Source organism: Hevea brasiliensis, chromosome 18, assembly GCF_030052815.1.
Source record: "Hevea brasiliensis isolate MT/VB/25A 57/8 chromosome 18, ASM3005281v1, whole genome shotgun sequence".
NCBI lineage: Eukaryota > Viridiplantae > Streptophyta > Magnoliopsida > Malpighiales > Euphorbiaceae > Hevea > Hevea brasiliensis.
The window spans coordinates 34,173,049-34,193,159 of NC_079510.1; the positions used below are offsets into that span (position 1 = coordinate 34,173,049).

Below are 20,111 nucleotides of genomic sequence, written 5' to 3' on the forward strand. Positions count from 1 at the left end.
ATTTATAATGAATTAAATTTAGATAAAATTTTTTTTAATATGTTAGCATTAATTCAGTGTGCGTTTTAAAAACCTACACTGCCATCATGCAAAATCTTATTAAAAACCTCACTATTTTTAATGAGATTTAAAGATTAAAAACAAAATCAATCAGCTTTGAGATATTTTTAGGGCCATAAAATGTCCAATTTAACTATTAATAGGACCTAAATATAAAAATAAAATAAAATAAAATTATTAAATAATAATATGATTAAACAAAGCGAGAGAGGTAAGTGAGTTTGTGTTGGCCCGGCCCCGCCCCCCCGCCACGTTGGAAAATTAATCCACGAAATTATGATTCAATTCGCGCAATTTTATAAAATTAATTATTTTACTTATAAATTTTAAAAAATATATTAATTAATCAATATATTTTATTTTTATAAAACTATTTAATTTTTATTAATAATATTAATTAAATTATTATTTATTTTATTTATTTTAATAAAATTAATTAATTAATTTTTATATTTTAAAAAATACGTTAATTAATTCTATTGATTCTATTAAATAATTAATTTTATAATTATTTTTATATTTAAATTAGTATAATCTTTTCCTCTTACCCTTCCTTATATTTTCATATGTTTCTTCTCAGTATCTATAATTTTCTCTCACACTTTTTCTTTTTATTTTTAATAAAAAATAATATAATTTATGTATATAAAAAAATGATATCTAAAAAATTTAATAAAAAAAATTTGAACACTAAAATAATATAAATTTAGGTTTAATCTCCGTGCAATAAAATTTTTATATTTATAAAAAATAAATAATTAATTTTATTAAAATAATAAAAATAAATAATAATATTTTTTAAAATATAATAATTAATTAATTAAATTTTTTAAAATAAATAAAATTAAATAATAACTTAATTGATATCAATTAAAAAAAATAAATAATTTAAAAAAAATAAAATATATGAAATGAATTTTTAAATTAAATTATTAATTCCATTCCAACAGAGACTAAAATTATTAAACACAAACTAGTTCATTGCTCCATTATGCTTAGCATATTCCCCTTTCTTTTTGACAACTTTGGAAAAGAAGAAATTGGAAGGTGAGAATGGTAAAACTTTCTCTATAGGGCTCTCTTTTCATGATTAGTTATTTGTTAACTTAATTTAGAAACTTTTTTAGAGCTAATTGAGAGTTGCTGAACACAAATAGACAACTAATTTATGAGATTTCATGCATTAAACTAATAATAATTAAATATATGTTTCAATGTACTTTTTAAAGAAAATGGCATTATATTAATATTTTATATATTACAAGACAGTGACAAATTTAAAAATACTCTCATCTATGTCGAGACTAAAAATTATAATATTTTTATGAATAGGGTTAATTGAATATAAATATATCACTATACTAAGAGATAAGTAGTAAAATTTGAACTCAATACTTCTCAGGCTAAATGAATTTCGCTTACAATTTAAATTAATTATTTGATGATAAAATTATTTATGATATAAATGAAATAAATAAATTAAATGAAAACCCATGTGGTTTGAGAGAGATTAAAGGAATAAATGGCTTTTGATAAAGAGAAAGAAATGGAGATTTGTATATATATATATATATATGGAAAACAATTGAATTAATGTTGTTCAAATTAATATAGACTTAGCAATTAAGTATTGAATTATGACACACAGTGATGTTGTAGGTGGTAGTATATTATATAGTTGGTTCTCTCCATGCAAAGAAGTCAGAGGCTTTTGCTTTTGAAAACAAATAAAAATAACTTTATTTTAAGAGAAAGGGAAAGAGACCCATGTTTTTTCTTTCACCTTTATTAAAAGCATGTAGCACCTTGGAGTTGTCTGCAACACACAGCCAATGAAAAGCCACATTTGAATTTTTTAGCATACAAAAGCTGATAATGCCAATAAACCATCAATTATTGCATTTGCGTGCTTATATCATCTTATCTTTGTCTTCCTTTTGCAATTGCCAGACTAAGCCAACATACATGTACATGCTTCTTCGTTTTTCTTTGTAAATTAACAAACTACTCATCACTTTTGCTTTTTGTTAAAATTATATATATGAAGTTAATTATTTGGTAAGTTTAATTCTTTTGTATATGTATTAATATTATAAATATGCTATGCTTCTTCGTTTTTCTTTGTAAATTAACAAACTACTCATCACTTTTGCTTTTTGTTAAAATTATATATATGAAGTTAATTATTTGGTAAGTTTAATTCTTTTGTATATGTATTAATATTATAAATATGCTATGCTTCTTCGTTTTTCTTTGTAAATTAACAAACTACTCATCACTTTTGCTTTTTGTTAAAATTATATATATGAAGTTAATTATTTGGTAAGCTTAATTCTTTTGTATATGTATTAATATTATAAATATTTTTTTAAACATTTTAAGAATGCATTTCTCACTTTAATTTGATGATAAATATAAGTTTACAATCTCTACATCTATTAATGAAGGGAGAGAATTTTTGGAGCCCATAAACACATGACATGGTATTGCTATAAATGATACTCCATCTGTTCCATCTCAATAATTTTCTAAAGTTTTTATATAATAATTAAGAAAATAATGGATAGCATTATTGAAATGTAGAAAGGTGTTAAGACGAGATAGATATATGGAGAATAATAATAATAATAATAATAATAATAATAATAATAATAATAATAATAATAATAAAATGTAAAATTTAAAAAAAAATTATTAATATTTTCTTTATTTTTTAAAATAATAAATACAGTGAACAAAAAAGTCTTCTAAATCATCTATTATAAGAAATAGAGGGAGTAATTCTAAAAGCCCATAATTATTTCAAGATGATTTATTTAAAAATAAAAATTCACATTCCTCAATAGTGAATTTAACGAAGTGAGATTTTTCTTACTGATTTATCATATAATCAAGACGTAATCATATATTAATTTACTATAGACTTACTTGTAAAGTTTTCCTTTTGTGGATCTTATACTTCTCTTTTTTTTAATTTTTTTTAATTTAATATATAAATTTCATATGATTGTATTTTAAATTTATAATAGATTAAATTTAGATAAAAAAATTTTTAATACATTAGCATTAATTCAGTGCGTTTTAAAAACGTACACTGCCATCATGCAAAATCTTATTAAAAACCTCACTATTTTTAATGAGATTTAAAGATTAAAAACAAAATCAATCAGCTTTGAGATATTTTTAGGGCCATAAAATGTCAAATTTAAGTATTAATAGGACCTAAATATAAAAATTAAATTAAATTAAATTATTAAATAATAATATGATTAAACAAAGTGAGAGAGTTGCTCTCCAAACCCCCCCCCCCCCCCCCCCCCTCCCTTAGATTCTGTAGTGTTCAAAGCAGCCGATCAATGAAGCCACGTTGGAAAATTAATCCCCGAAATTATTATTCAATTCGTGCAATTTTATAAAATTAATTATTTTATTTTTATATTTTAAAAAATATATTAATTAATTAATATATTTTATTTTTATAAAACTATTTAGTCTTTTATTAATTTTTATTAATAATATTAATTAAATTATTATTTAATTTATTTATTTTAATAAAATTAATTAATTAATTTTTATATTTTAAAAAATATATTAATTAATTCTTTTGATTCTATTAACTAATTAATTTCAGAATTATTTTTATATTTAAACAACTATAATCTCCTCCTCTTTTTTTCTTTATTACTCTTCCTTACATTTTTCTACATACGTTTCTTCTTCTCTATCCACAATTTTTTCTCTCCTATTTTCTCTTTATTTTTCATTTTTTAATAAAAAATAATATAAATTATGTATATGAAAAAATGATATTTAAAAAATTTAATAAAAATGTTTGAACATTAAAACAATATAAATTTAAATTTAATCTCTACGTAATAAAATTTTTATATTTATAAAAAATAAATAATTAATTTCATCTAAATAATAAAAATAAAAGATAATAATTTTTAAAATATAATAATTAATTAATTTTTTTAAATATAATAATTAATTAAATAATAACTTAATTAATATTAATTAAAAAAATTAAATAATTAAAAAAAATAAAATATAAGAACTAAATGATGAATTTTTAAATTAAATTATTAATTCCATTCCAGCAAAGACTAAATAACAATTTTATCGATCTTCCGAAAGCGAGGGAATCAGATACCCCAGAAGCAACATCAAAGCATCGCATATGCTCTCCCAAACCCTAACAAACTCTCTTCCTCTTCCCTGGACTTGGTCTTCACTAATCTAAAGCAAACTATGCTTCCCGTTTTTGGCTCAAGCATCTGATTTTGAAGCCATGGATTCGCAACGTCTCTCGCATTATTTCTATGTTATATCCAATCTATAGTACTAAAGAAGAAGAAGAAAAGTCCCTGCCATGGAGTTTCAGGAAGCTCTTATGAGGCTGATCATACACAAGCCTGTAAAGAAAGGATTTTTTGTTGAAACCCACAAACAAAGTGAAAAGCAGAAATGGAAAGTCTTCTCCTTTCGCAGATTATCAAAGCAAGAAATCCCCAGAGAGTTTCTTTGTCCCATTTGTGAATATCTAATGAATGACCCTGTTATTGTCTCCTCCGGTCACTCCTTTGAGCGTTCTTGTGTCCAAGCCTGTAATTCCCTTGCTTTTATTCCCACTCTAATGGATGGTACCATTCCTGATTTCTCTACTGTTATTCCCAATCTTGCTCTCAAGTCTGCCATTCTCAACTGGTGCAACAAGAACTCTGTAAAGCCGCCACAAGCTCTTGATTTCTTCTCTGCAGAGAAGCTCGTCCGTGCAAAAATGGACGCCCAACAAGAAGAGAAGGGTTTGATTCAGAGGATTAAACAGTGCCCTTCAGTAAATTTCATGAATCAAGCAGCAATTGAATTGACGCTTCCTCCATCCCATTTGTCCTCCAGCTCTGAGGAATCAGTGGACACCACCGCTTCGACCCCTCCGCTGCAGTTCACGACTCGGCCTGGTTTCTGCCCATCTTCTTCTTCCTCCTCAGAAATGGAAACATTAAACCTCAACTCCAACCCGGAAGTAGAAGAGCTCATCACAAAACTCAAAAGCCCACAAGTTTTTGAGATTGAAGAAGCTGTCATTTCACTGAGAAAGATCACAAGAACCAAAGAAGATACAAGAGTGGAGCTCTGTACTCCTCGATTATTGTCAGTGCTGCGATCTTTGATCAATTCAAGATACACTAATATTCAAGTGAACTCAACTGCTTGTTTGGTTAATCTTTCTCTAGAGAAAGTGAACAAAGTTAAGATCGTAAGATCAGGGATTGTTCCTGCGCTGATCGATGTGTTGAAGGGAGGATTTCCAGAGGCCAAAGAGCATGCCTGTGGTTCAATCTTCAGTTTAGCCCTCGAAGACCATAACAAGACTGCAATTGGGGTTCTGGGTGCTTTGCCTCCACTCCTGCACTTGCTCCGATCCGAGAGTGAGTGGACTCGTCATGACTCAGCCTTGGCTTTATATCATCTCTCACTAGTTCAAAGCAATCGGACTAAGCTCATTAAACTCGGTGCCGTGCCAATTCTTTTGGGTTTGATCAAATCGGGTCACATGAGAAATCGGGTTTTGCTCATATTATGTAGCTTGGCTTCGTGTCTGGACGGGCAGGCCGCAATGCTGGATTCGGGTGGGGTGGACTGTTTGCTGGCTTTGTTGAGGGATAATGAGTTAGAATCTGAGTCAACTCGGGAAAGCTGTGTGTCTGTGTTGTTCGCACTGAGTCACTGTGGTTTGAGATTCACAGGGCTGGCGAAGGCGGCCGGAGCAGTAGAGGTATTCTCACAATTGGAGAATTCAGGAAGAGAACAAACCAAGGAAAAGGCAAGGAGATTGTTGGAAATGATGAAATCGAAAGAGGAAGAGGAGAAAGAACAGGTGAATTGGGAGGAACTGCTCGACTCAGGATAAACATCTAGAACTCGGAATCAACACAGTGGTGGGAAGGACGAGTCAATTGAAAACTCCTCCGAGTTATGAATGAACTGTTTTTTTTTTTTTTTTTAGGGTTTTGGTGGATATTTTCATTTTCATTTTCATCTTGGGTTTGTTACGAACACTTTTACTCTTTTTTAATTCTTAAAAGATATTTGTTGTAGTTATTGCTTTTTAAAAAAAAATAAAAATAAAAATAATTTATTTTAATATTATTTATGATTTAAAATAATATCTAACATGTATTTGAAAATAGAATTCAATTGAATCAAATATCTAAAAATACTTAATTCATTTACATTCTAATTGAAAGGAAACATTATGAGAATAATTTGAATATATTAGTCTACATTTTAAAATTACTTGGATGATATTATGTAATATTTTTTAATAATTAAATTTATTTTCTATTGTAATAACATAATTATAAAAGTTTTATTAATGGTAAAATTTTTAATTAATTATAATTTTATTTGAAGTGTTAATAAATAAATAAGTTAATTAATAAATTATTTTTTTATTATTTTTTTAAAGTTAAATGATAAAAAAAATTAAAATTTTTATGTCAATTATCAATGTTAGCTAAACTTTTTTAATTTTATTAATTTAAACATAAACTTTTCATATTGTTTTTAATTTTAGCAATAAATTTAATTAAAACAATTAAACTCAATCATTAAATAAATTATTCAAATCTTTTTATTCATATATTATCAATTTTAGTTAATTTATTTAATTTTATTAATTTATCTAATAATTTAAATATTTTCATTAATTTTAACAGACTTCTTATATTGATAAAAAAAATTATAATAATTAACATATCTAATATTGTTATCTTAATTTTATTTTATTTTTTCTCTCTTTCTATTATACTATTAATTCATACCGTTCTTATCATTTTGTTTTGAATTTAAAACCTAATAAATAAAAAAATTAAATGTTATACATAAAATATTAATAAATAATATAACTAAAATAAATCTAATTATAGCCTCCAAAGTAGTAAGTATATTTGATTTAGTAAAATAATATTTTTATTTAATTTATTTGTGAATAATTAATAAAATGATTGACTAATATTAATGATATTGTTAAATACTTGAATTATTTTTATCAATTAAATTATCTAATTAAGCTGATTACTAGATTTAAAATTAACGTGAAAATTTTGAACTAAATTAATAAAATTAAAAGATTTTGCTAAGATTGAAAAAACTTATAAAGATTTGGATTTTTTTAAATATTTAATTTTTTTTTTAAATTAGTTTGTATGTACTAATAAAATGATAAAAAAAAATACATATGAAATGAGATGATTTTTAAAGCATCATTATTAAAATTTTTATATTTTAAATATAAGTAATTTTTTAAAAAATATATTTTAAATTTTTATAAATAATTTTTTGTTGAATAATTATTTATATATGTGTATGTGTTAAGAAAATAATTAACCGAGCATAGTTTTATAATGTCTAAAATTATAAATTTATAAAATATATAGTAAAAAGGAATTTTAAATAATTATTATTTTTTTATAAAATAAAAATTTAATATTTGAAATTTAAATAATCAGTTTTTTAACACTCTTTTAAGTGACAAAATTTTATAAAATTTCAGCTTTAATATATATATATATATATATATATATTAGTTATTTTTAGCCATTATTTTATATATATTCACATCCACCTTTGACATGTTTATTTCTATTTCGCTATTAAAGTTGTAGCCACCTAAAATGAGCTTCCCAGAAGCTACTTGTACCACTGTGTTCATCATTTCAATTAAAACCTGGTTTCTTAAAAAATTACTGTTTAGCTCCCCTAAAAATCCAAAATTAAGAATTTATCTATAAATTTTACTGTTTTTAATTATTATTTCCGTCAAAATGAAGACAAATATCTCTATTTTGACTTCTATATAAATTTCAATCATATTTTTTTATATTATTAATTTTAATCTCTTAATATTTTATATTTTTATTTTAATTTTATCAAGATTTAATTTTTTTTATATATTTAATTTTGACCCTAAATTGTAAATTTTTTTATTGAAGCAAAGTAATTCTATTTTATTTTAAATAATATATATATTTTTTTTCAATTGGGACATAATGAGTTGAATAATAACTAATATATTATACCATAAGACTTTGAAGGTGAGATGATCAGCAACCATTTTTCTTTTTACTAATAATAATAATGTTTATTTCATCTTTAAGAAAGAATATTTTTAAATTGATGTACATTAATATAAATATCTCATTTTAGAATTTTCATAAAAGATTATTTTTCTTTCTTGTTTTGAAATTAATCACGTAATTTTAATTCTTTAAATATTAGATAATTTAATATTTCTTGACTATTGGATTTAATAAAAACGAACCAAAACCAAGAAGCCACTCAATTCGATTTTGATGCTCTTAACCCTAAAATCAAAATCAGACTATAACAAATAATATTGATAGAAATGAACAGTAAAATCCCTACTCCAAAATTCCTCAGCATAAGGTGTGGCCTAAGATGATATCAAGATTTATTATTTGCAAGGGCATTCATTCAAAAAATTTAATTAAGAGGGTAAGCGGGTTTATAAACTAATTTAAATTTATAAGAGTTACATGTTTAATTAAAATATTTATAAATAACTTATAAATAGTTAATGTATTTAATTAAAAATAGCTTATAACCACATTGATCATTAAAATGACTTAAAATCATATTAAATGAGATTTATTATGAAATTTTAAAAAATAGATAAGAATAAGTAAAATATTTGATTAAATTAATTTATAAGCACTAAAATAAAAAATCAAGACCCATAATTTTTTTTTTAATTTATAAATTTAACTTATAAATTAAAAAATTATTATAAACAAACAGGTAAGCATATTTTTAAAATTTTTAAACTAATTTAATCGGTTTATAAGCTTAGATAAATATTCTTTTTAAGTTGATTGTTATCACTATGTTTTTAAGATTTTGATGGGAATTTTAAATTTCTTTTATTAGTACAGAATATTTTGATACCATTGCATTCCTAAGTTCAGGATCTAAAATTACCAATATGATGTAATTTAAAATTCATATTTTATGGCAATTTATAGTGCTTAATATTAATGCCAAAACAAATCATATCCTCAATATTAATGATAAAAATCTTTTCAACTTTGCTAAACAATTAATTAGTTCTTTTCCTCTTCTTTGTCTGAGATTGTACATTCTTCTTTGACAAGATTCCAGAAGGTTTCGGCTTCTTGCTGTGCTGTTTAGGAGGCACTGGTTTTGCTTTATCACCTTTACCATCAGAAGAGGTATGGCATGCAGAATTTTTCTTCTTTGACTTCTTTGGACGAGATTTCTTCTTTGGAAAATTTTTAGAAGGTTTCCGCTGCTTACACTGCCGTTTAGGAGACGCCAATTTCTCATCATCATCTTCAGAAGAAGCAACGGAGTCATTCAGAGATCCATCTTCATCAGAACTAAGTACCAGGTCCTCCACAACATCTTCATCCAGAGTTGCTGCTTCTTGCTGCCTCCCTGTTCTCTTCTTCGTTTTCTTTTTCTCCTTAGAAGCCTTGATCCTATAAACCAAACAGGTAAAGTTATCTGGGTTGTCACAAGGGTACTAAAGACAAAATAGATCCATGAACAAGGGCGTTCCAAGTTTTGCAAGGATAGGGGGAAGGTCATGTATCATACATTTCTTGTTCCCTGCTTTATGCAAAGAGAATCTGCAACTCAAATTTTTGACCTCCAAGTCACAAAGGAGTAATCTTACTATTGCATCAAGGGTCACCCTCACATAATGACAAACACAATAATATTCTCAAGGAATTGAAAGTACAAGTCCGTATTAATAAACTCTAGATTCTAATGAATGTGTACATGTGTTCGTGTGGAAAGGGAGGGGGAGATGGAAGGAGAGCAGAGAGAGAGAGAGAGTCGAGATTATTATGGATGTATCATGCATGTGCCTATGCATGTGCAAAGACAATGGGGAGAAAGAGAGAAAGAAGGGAGGAGCGGACTGTACCTGGATTCACCTCCTGGTAACCAAGAGGAGCTAAAGATGGCTGCACCTTTCTCATTTTCAGCATCATCATCTTCATCTTCTATCATTTCGGACGCCTTATTCCCAAAGACAAAAGAGTGTTCACCTACAAGGACACTGAAATTTACACAAATGTCACATATTGGCTGTCTGAACAATGGGAAGATTACTATCATAAACAATTAGAAAGAAACTGATAATAAACCTGGATTCCTCCAATGACTCATATCGTTGTTGTGCTCTCTGTCGCAGAGTTGCAACATACCGTGACAGAGGGCTGGCCCCTGACTTTTTCTCGTCCTGTATCAAAACATAGGACTTGTTAATCAGCATTTTGAATTATCCAGGAGACCTAAAAAGAAGGCATGCAAATATCATTTTTCTGCTCATAGGACTTGATCAACAGCAATTTAAGTCATGATAAGCCCTTGTCCCAGAATAAAAGCAACTTAACATTACCCAGAAACCCCTACAGCCAACATCAGTAGGAACTAGGACGTTACCAGTTAATGACTTGAAAGAAATACATACAATAAAACATTAAAAGGTCCAGAACCACCTCCAACCCCCTTGTGATATGAAAAAAGAATATCCTCTAAATTGTTGGCAAAGTTGTAATTATCCAGCTTTTGGTCTCATTCTCCCGATTTGAAGCATATATAACTAAATATTCAGACAATTAATGTACAAATAATGGAACACCATTGTAAAAGGAATTTAAAAAAAAAAAAAAAAAAAAAAGAGGCCAGCCAAAGCATGATCTCTGTATACAACTCAATTCAAGTAAGCCTTAATCCTGAACTACTTGGGACAGTTATATGAATTCATCTCCCCCAATAAAGTTACACCCAGTTTAGGACTATAAAGTCTCTCCATATAACAGTCAGAAATTTAGCACAGGAAAGGGAAGGAAGCATGGATTTGCAGACCTCAAGAAAAGCTGTAGCTGCTGGATCATTTGGTAGAAAATTTATTGACATACGCTTTTCATTCGTAAACTTGGAATTAGCCTCAACCTGAGACATTGAAGAGCAAAAACTTTACTAGTGTGACCAACAAGATTAGCTAAATTCAAATGCATTTATTTATAAACAACACAGTCTAATGGAAGGAACAATGGACTACACTGCCACCTCCACGCTCTGATACACTTTGAGAAAAGGCTCACTCAGGTGTACCACAACTAATAACTGCTTTAAGGGATTTACCTGATGAATAAGCTCACGTATTTCTTTTCTGAACCTTTCAACTTTGGTACTTTTGTAAAAATTACGTAACCGCACAGATGGAACAAAAGACAGTTCAAAGAAAGCAACAGAATAGCTCCATTGAGCTAAATGTTCAGCAAGCTCTTCTATCACAGAAAATACGCATGCTTCCTGATATGCTCGTGTCTTTAGGGTAGGTTTGCTCACCTGAATTCAAATTTCTCCAAATTCATATAAAAAAATAAAATGAAACTGTAAAATTGAAGAAAAGGCAAACAAACCAAAGTTGTCCAAAAACTTTAATCCTCAATTTTAGCCTCAACTTTCAACTCTGTAAATTATAACCTGAAATTTGAGGTGTAATTGTTGATCCATCTTCAGTTTGATTAACCCTAACTTGAATAGGATTTGCATGCCACTATTCTCTATCTATTACCCTATATTATGTTCTATACTTTTTTATTCTCTAACCATAAAGAAGCAGAGAGCACACACTTCATTTTTATCATTAATAAGAAACTAAAACGCGCGGAGATGCATAATTTTGAGCTTTATTGATATTTATATTGCCTTTTGTTTAAGTTTTAAATATCAATCTACACAGAAAAATTGCAATCAGTTTTATTGGACAATTGAATGTGACATGTAAGACCATCATCATACACCTAAATGGAAGGTCTAACTAAAGACAGCTATAATTGATACTATCACCTAGACCTGTTCATGGAACTAACCCAGCTCAACAAGTATAAAATTAACAAGCTTGAATCAGGCCAACCCAACTTAGGCTTGTTAATTAGGCTTGCTAATACACACTGAGTCAGGCTTAGAAAAGCACTTTCCTCGGCCCTTTTGATCCAGCCCACCTGAATAATAATAATAATAATAATAAATTTTATATGATTTTATTAACTTGTGGCAGTCTAAGTAAAAAGGTTAGGGCCAATTTGTTGGGCTGATCCAGGCCTAGGCAATAAAATCTCAGCCTAGCCTGGCCCAAAAAATGAGCAGGTCTATCATCATCCAAAGTTCATACTATACTTAACAAAGTTGAAAGAAATGGCTAAATCAAACAAGTACTAAAGAGTTGGATTTTCTCAGCGATTTGGAGTAAAGAAAATAGTGAGTCAAATATACCTTCAGCATGGTACGCAAATCAATAGCTTTCCCAACACCTCCAGTAGGGCGCCTATTCAATTCTTTCATCTCCAGCATGTCCAAAAGCAGTGTAGAAACAGGTATGAAAGTACCAGCAGAAGCAGCAATCCGATTGAGCATTCTAACACACCTCAATCTAAGGGGGAAATATCGAGCAGTTGGAACTAGGCGAGCAACTCCGGAAATTATTTGGGTCAATGGATAAGCAAGAGGCCTAAAATCAGCTTCTGAACTATAGGCACAGATAGCTCCAGTCCAAAGCTCAAGGCAATTTATGAACTTCCATTCATAAACCTTGCGAAATGATTCCTATAGAAACAGTCAAGCAGACAAAAGGAACATGACAAATTTGGCCTTAAGTAACCAACTAGCAAATGTTCAAACTAAGGTACAAAGATAACATAGCTAGTTTGCAGCCTCATGGGAAAAGGCTTAAATCAAACTTTATAGAACCAATAGAAAAAACAGGGCAACAATTCAAAAACGATTTTGCATACAAAATATTTTTCAGGGAAAATCTTTAATTTGAAAAGAGCAGAATGAGAAATGCCTAGACTATTGCAATGTCACATTAATTAGATACATTAAATTCAGATCCATATGTACACATTGCATAATTAGCTCCTTCGTTAAAAAAGAAACAAGAAAATACCTTAGTTTTCATAGTAATAGCATCCCGCAAAATCATCGCCAATTGTCTGATGAAAACAAAGGCATGTTGATAAGCAGTTGGAAGATCCACCCCAAGAAGTTCTATGACACAATTCCCAAGAAACTGTATATGCTGTAGCTTAGCAGCATTTATGAACTGACAATTCAAAACATAAGCTTTGTATATGCCTTTGAAGCATTCATCTACACAGTCAGATCCAAGTCGAATACATAAATCTCTCAGAAAAAGAAAACAGACAACAGGGAGTGCACCTCCTCCTGTACCCCAAAAGTGAAGGACAACCTGAAATCAATCAGGAAAACAAATAATTTCTTGCTCACCAGGTGATGACCATATGCCTCTAGTATCATAGAAATGAAGAGCAATAACAGGTATCACAATGAACATCTGAATTGCATGAAAGAACTCAAAAAGAACAAGGCATATTCACCTAAAGTAAAAGAGTTAATATATAATCTTTTAATTACATATTGACACCTGAAAAAGAAATTACATCGTATATACTATATAGACAAAATCTATTCATCGTATATACTATTTCAGGCATGGGTTTGGTACATTAACTAGAGGACCGACTGGTGACAGACATAATCTGTATATGCCTTTTGAAAATTGAAGCCAAGTTATTCTTATAGATTGTTAGTAACTAAATCTGCCATCACTTTTAAGTTTTTTATAATTCATCTCTCTCACCATTGCAAATCTCAACTGAAAAATAATTTCATCCTTGCAACTCAAATATATCAATCACAAAGGAAATATTTTGAAATTATTCATTCTTACCAAGTAATAAAATGTATTCTAATAATTCAAGAATTTGATTACCAATAGAGGGAAAAATTAAAGTACTTAACTATGAAAAACCTATTAACCAAAAAGTTGCAAAGAACTCCACAATAACACGTTAGTTGGATGGACCATCTCACAAGGATTCACAAGTGGCATGTGGAGGGGCAAAGTGGGTTTCACTATCAAGAGTTTCAACATATGAAATGCAAGTACAAAATAAAAAGAAATTCCAATATTTAGGGGGATAGTAGCCACCCTCCAGCCCCTCCTTCCTGTCTGCCGCTAGGACAACCAAGGATCATGAACTCCAACAGAATGGCATCACATTCACAAGTAAAAGTAATAAAGACTAGTAATACAAAAACATCAAATAAAACTATAAACTTAAAGAAAACGGTGTCTAGAGCTTTGCATACCTTGGTATACTTCCGTAATAGATTTGGAAAAGCAGCCAAGAGTACAGCTGAATATTTGAGATGCCGTAATGTAAAAGATATCATGTCTGTGTCAGTCATTTGGTTTAAAACATGTAGAGCATTTCCCAAATACGACTTCACCAGGTGGTTATAGTTCTTCCATTTTCTTGTGATCATCAAATCATTTATAGTTTCTTTCTTACCACCAGAAGCAGGTAGCCCCAACAATTTACGAAGAATTCCATCCATTTCACCGAGTACAAATGACATTATCTTATTAAAGACACTGCTGGACATGATAGTAAACTTCATTGAAGAGTCATCCGCACCATCATCACCATAGTGGCATGCAATTCTAAAAGCTTTTATAAGAGAACGAAGAGCACCTATTTTTCCGTCTTCTCGAACTGAATTACACCAAGAGTCAACCATTGCACTAGTAATAACATTTTTAGATGGTTTCTCTTCCTTTTCAGCAATATCATGACCACTAATTTCCTCATCCACTTGCATTTTCGCCTCCTCTGCATCAGTATCAACATCTTCCTGCACAAATTGCAAAAGTGTGATTTGGCCATATAATTTAGCTTAATCCTCACTGATATCGAAGAATGAGATAATTGAAAGTACTCTGCAATCACCTCAATATCCTCATCATCAAATTGTAGAAGCTCCTCATCATGCTCTTGTAAGAATTGATAGAATTCAGGGTCCTGCAAAAAAAATTGTAAAAATGAACAAAAAAAAAATTAATAACTTTGTGATAATCACAATAGTGGCAAGGAATGCAAAACCTTATTAGTTATGAAGCAACTTCGCACTTGATGATCACAAGCATAATGATTGCTTGATATTTAAATTTTTTGTTTATCCAAATATAAAGATGTGTATGCTCATAAGGGTTATGAACAAACCCAAACTTGATTACTCTTGCAGCCAGCAAGCTAATATCTTAAATTTTCATTACATTTCCTAAATATTCATGGCATCATCCACAACAGAAGTGCCAAAATGGAAGTGATAAATACTTGAAAAAGATAAACAATCACAAATGTTTAATACAAAGATCCATTAGATAAAAGAAGATTTGACTCTTCACTCTGGATATCAAGAAAATCAACTATAAGCAACAAATTGTCCACACCCCATTAACAAAAAAAAAAAAAAAAGAAAAAAAAAAGAATAAAATAAAATAAAGCTATAAGAAATTATTCAAAATAGCAAAATAGAAAGAAAAACCAAACCTTTTCTTTAAGTTTTTGCAACTGATCTTTATGCTCCCCAGCTAATTTTTTCCGAGATTTTGAAATGCTTCTGTTTCCTTCTTCTTCTTCTTCCTCCTCTTCGCTTACATCATTGTCAAGGCCCTTAACTGAGAGTTAAAAACAAATGAGGGAAAAGCTCAAAAATGAATTCCATTCCGCGAAATCACGTAAAAAAAAATTAAATAAAAAAAAAAAAACTGCAATTCATTCAGAAGAAAAACCTGGGTATTCCACCTCCATGTTGAAAAATCGCTAGTGTCTTCCTCCTTGGATCAAATTTTGAAAATAGAGAAGAGCAGATTATATTTTAGGATAGGATATGAGTAAAAGGGGTAGTTCACTGCTCCTAAGACAGTACAGCAAAGACTCTAAACCCCATTTTTAGGGTTTTGACTTGGTATTCCTAAAAAAACAAAATGAAAAAGAAAAAGAAAAATGGGCTCTCTCAATCTTCTTAATTATGGGCCCATTGATTTGGGTCAAAATAGAAATTAGATTAGGATTAAACCCTAGTATGTAAAGTAGTATTTAGTCTAAATAAATTTCACAAAATTTTATAAAAATTATTTATAAATTTAAAATTTTAATAATTAATTTAAATAAAAATATATTTAAAATTTTTAATAATTAATTTTATAAAATTTAATATAATTAAATTAAGTTCTATAAAAATGAGTAGAATTTATAAATAAATTCTAAATTTAAAATTATATATATTTTAAATCATAAAATTATTCTCTTATTATATATTATTTTATTTTATTTTAAATATAAAATTATTTTATTTAAAATAAATTTTATATTTAATATAAAATATACTAAAAAAATTCATTTACAAATAAATTCTGTCGCAAAATTTATTTATAAATGAAATAAATTTTCTTATATAATTTAACTAAACATAGCATTGTTAAAAGATTATTTTTTTTAATTTTATTTAAAATAAATTATACTAATAAAATTAAAAAAAAAAATTAATAACTCGGGTCAATAGGCCATCTCATGCACCTAATCTTGATGGAGCCAAAAAAGTTTTCTTCAATGGGCCAATGTAATAATAGAACTACATGTTATTGTATGTAATAAATTAATGAATTTTTAAAATATATAAAATATTTTTAATAATCTTTAATAAATTCTCATCAAAATTAAATCAATTTTATATTTAAATATATATAATTCAAGCAACTATGTAATTTAATTTTCTGAAAAAAGCTATATCATTTATTTATAAAATTTTAATGTTAATATTTTAAATTATAAAATGTTTTATGTTCAAATTTTATTACATAGTATAAATAAGAAGAAAAATCTCTCAATTTGTAATCATTATTTTAATTAATTATATGTATATATATAAAAATCTATCATATTAGATTTTGATTAGTTGAGTACTCATAAAAATTTAACCATTTATCACACCTACCCGTTGATCCAATAACTAATTGACTTGGCCTAATTAGAATTTTATAATTTGAAAATTTTTTAAAATATCAAATATATTAATATTTTAATATTAAAATTTAAATTTATAATAGAATATTTTTTAGCTAGTATTCTTTTATTTATAATAATATAAAAAATTTATTAAAATAATATTTTTATTTTTTATTTTTAATATATAATTAATATTTCGCAAATATTAAGAAGATAATTATTTAATTATAACAAATATTTTATTTTATACATTAACTATAAATGTTAAGAATAAAAATTTTTAAATTTTAAATATTTTTAATATTTTCATGTAAATTTTAATAATATTATTAAGATATATATAAATATAATTTATTAAATGTTGAAATATTAATTTTAAAATAAAACTTAATTGATTAAAATTATTTTACTATATTAATAAATGTAATATTTAATAAATTTTTAATGAAATATTGGTTGAACCGTTGACCCACCGATTGAACCAATAACCTATTGACTCGGTTTCTTAACGTGGTCAATTTCCAGACCAAGTTTTAATAACTATGGATGAAAATTTATTTATGTGTGTTTGAAAACTCATTTTTTTATATTATCTTAAATTAAAGAATTTAATTTTAATAATTAAAAAAATCACCATTCTCCTTTTTAATTTAAGAAATTGAAAGATAAAAATAATATAATTATTTTATTAAAAACTAGATGCTAAATTTCATACATGCTTATTGAGTTACACGCATTAATTCTTAAATATTTTTATGCCACCATGCTCTCTCTCTCTCTCTTTATATATATATATATATATATATATATATATATATATATATATATATATATATATATATATATATATATGCATTATCCATACTCATATTCCCCTGATTTGAAATTAAAATTTTATAAAAATTTAATTTAATTAATTATTTTATTAATTCTCATATTTAAAATGAAAAAAATTAATTTTTAATTTAAAAAAAATTAGATATAATCATATCAGGATTCAATTAATTTTTTTTCCATAAATAATTTATTTTAAATAAATTATTTAAATTTCTATTATGTCATTTTTTTTTGGGTAAAACTTTATTGCATACAAGAACAATGCTACATGAGGACTAAAGAACCATTTTCACAGACAAAAGGTGATTGGCCTTCGTAAATTTTTTAATTAAAAAATTTTGAAATTATATTTAATATATAAATATTTCTATGATACAAAAAACCTATTTAGTGATAACTACAAATCAAATTAGTAACTATAAATCACTAGTAGTTAATTTAATTAATAAACATTTCCTTTATTCATGATTATTCTTAATTTAAAATTAAAATACCTAATTTTATTTATTTTTACTTTATTTTAAAATATAACTTACTAATTTTTAAAAATAATAATTCAGCAATTTTAATTATTATTTTTTAAGTGTAATAATTTAGAATCGCACTAAGTAATATAAAGGTGGCCACGGTTCAGAAACTACCAGTTACGGTTCTTGAACCGCCAGTTTAAGTTCAGAGAAATATTGAACCTAAACCAAACTGCTAAGGGACGGTTTGGCGGGCGATTCGTGAACCGCCAGTTCCAATATGAGCCCCAGTTTGAAACGATTTAATAAACGGTTTAGAGATGGGCGGTTTGGGGAGGTTCAAGGGCTGTTTAAAGCAGTTCGGGGGACGGTTTAGGGCGGTTTGATCAAAAAAATGGAAAAAAAATTAGTAAAATAAATATTTCAAATAAAATAAGAAAGGAAGAAAATGACATTATTTGTGTTTATAATAAAAATTAATAAGAAATGTGTAGACTTAATTTAAAAAATTATAAAAAAGAAAAGATATTAAATTAATTTTAGTTAAAAAAAAAAAGGAAGAAGGGTTTAAACTTAATTTTGTATAAATTAAGTTGCCTACGTATCCTCTTGGGGTTTAGAGGAATCAAAGCCCACGTAGTTCTCTTACCTTCTATTTAGAGTTAGATAACCCTCTTACCCTAATCGCTTCCACAACTATTTGATCCCATTGTTGTTGCATCGGTTCCTATATCATATAAATCTTTATTTCCTTCGCGTGTGATCTCTTATTTCCTTAAGGTTACCCTAATCTAATCATTCAAACACGTTTGAGCTTCTAATGATTCAAGGAGCATATTGGATCGTGTCTTATCTAATATTCTACCCCCTGCACTAAAAGCTTATTCACCTGCAACTATGGAGATTGGTGCTGCTAAAAATTGTTTAGCAATTAGTGCAAAGCTGAGTAAAGTATTTGTGTGTCGATATCACCAATCAAGTACTGGAAATTCTTTACCTGCATTACTATCACCAAACTCGGAAATAGTAGTTAAATAAATGTCAAATTCAGAATTATTACCAAGAGATCCTCTATGCCTTTTTTGCCTTTGCAATAAGGCACGATCACCCATGCTTATTCTGGAGGATGACTCATTCTGAACCTGACTAGAAGGCTGAGATTAAGAAACTAATTGTTAGCTAGAAGAACAAAATTCACTATATAAATCTAAAATTAATTTTCTAATTTCAACAATTATTGCATGAACGTCAAAATCAATCTCATCATCAAGATTTAAACATAAATAATAAAGATACAAATAATCATTTAAACCATCTAATTTATATCTAGGATCAAAAATATAAGCAACAAGATAAAGTGAAAGAATATTTTTGAAATAATTCAACCATTTTTTCTTCATATTAGAAATGCAATCTTTTAAATCAACATCATTTTCATAGTCTTGCAATGCACCAATAATATTAAGACATTCAATCATAAATAAATGAGATGTAGGATAATAAATATCACTCAATGTATATATAGCATTATTAAAAACTTTTAAAATATTCAAAAATTTTGTACAGGTGTCCCAATTTTGTGGATATAGTTGAACTTGTGACACATTATTTCTAATAAATATGCACAATAAATCTCTATATCTAAATGACTCGTTTAGCAATTTATATGATGAATTCCAATGAGTGGGAATATTTATTGAAAATCTTTTTAATCTTTTATTATTTATTTGATAAAATTTAGCCCATTCTTTCATAATTTGGGGATGTCCCATAAAAATGAAATTGCTTTTTCGATAGGAGAAATAAA

At 27.3% G+C, this 20,111-nt stretch overlaps 1 protein-coding gene and 1 pseudogene across 1 annotated transcript; one reads left to right on the top strand and one right to left on the bottom strand.

The window, feature by feature from the left end:
• Positions 1-4,154: 4,154 nt before the first annotated feature.
• LOC110662809 (U-box domain-containing protein 40-like) lies at positions 4,155-6,208 on the top strand (annotated as a pseudogene).
• Positions 6,209-9,073: 2,865 nt separating this feature from the next.
• On the bottom strand, positions 9,074-15,967 carry LOC110662810 (nucleolar complex-associated protein 2). The gene is made up of 11 exons (XM_021821925.2): positions 15,785-15,967; positions 15,543-15,670; positions 14,940-15,011; positions 14,299-14,844; positions 13,073-13,375; positions 12,400-12,729; positions 11,263-11,469; positions 10,984-11,070; positions 10,260-10,354; positions 10,037-10,171; positions 9,074-9,584 (listed from the first exon to the last, which is right to left on the bottom strand). The coding sequence occupies exons 1-11, from the start codon at positions 15,801-15,803 to the stop codon at positions 9,182-9,184; spliced, it is 2,325 nt and encodes a 774-aa protein (XP_021677617.2). The 5' UTR covers positions 15,804-15,967; the 3' UTR covers positions 9,074-9,181.
• Positions 15,968-20,111: the final 4,144 nt, after the last annotated feature.

Bases quoted from the DNA above. Each gene is read 5' to 3' on its own strand.
- LOC110662810 (XM_021821925.2), bottom strand. The intron at 13,376-14,298 runs GTATGCAAAGCT...GATTGATTTCAG, and splicing joins TATTACGGAAGTATACCAAG to GTTGTCCTTCACTTTTGGGG. The intron at 9,585-10,036 runs GTACAGTCCGCT...TTTGGTTTATAG, and splicing joins TTACCAGGAGGTGAATCCAG to GATCAAGGCTTCTAAGGAGA.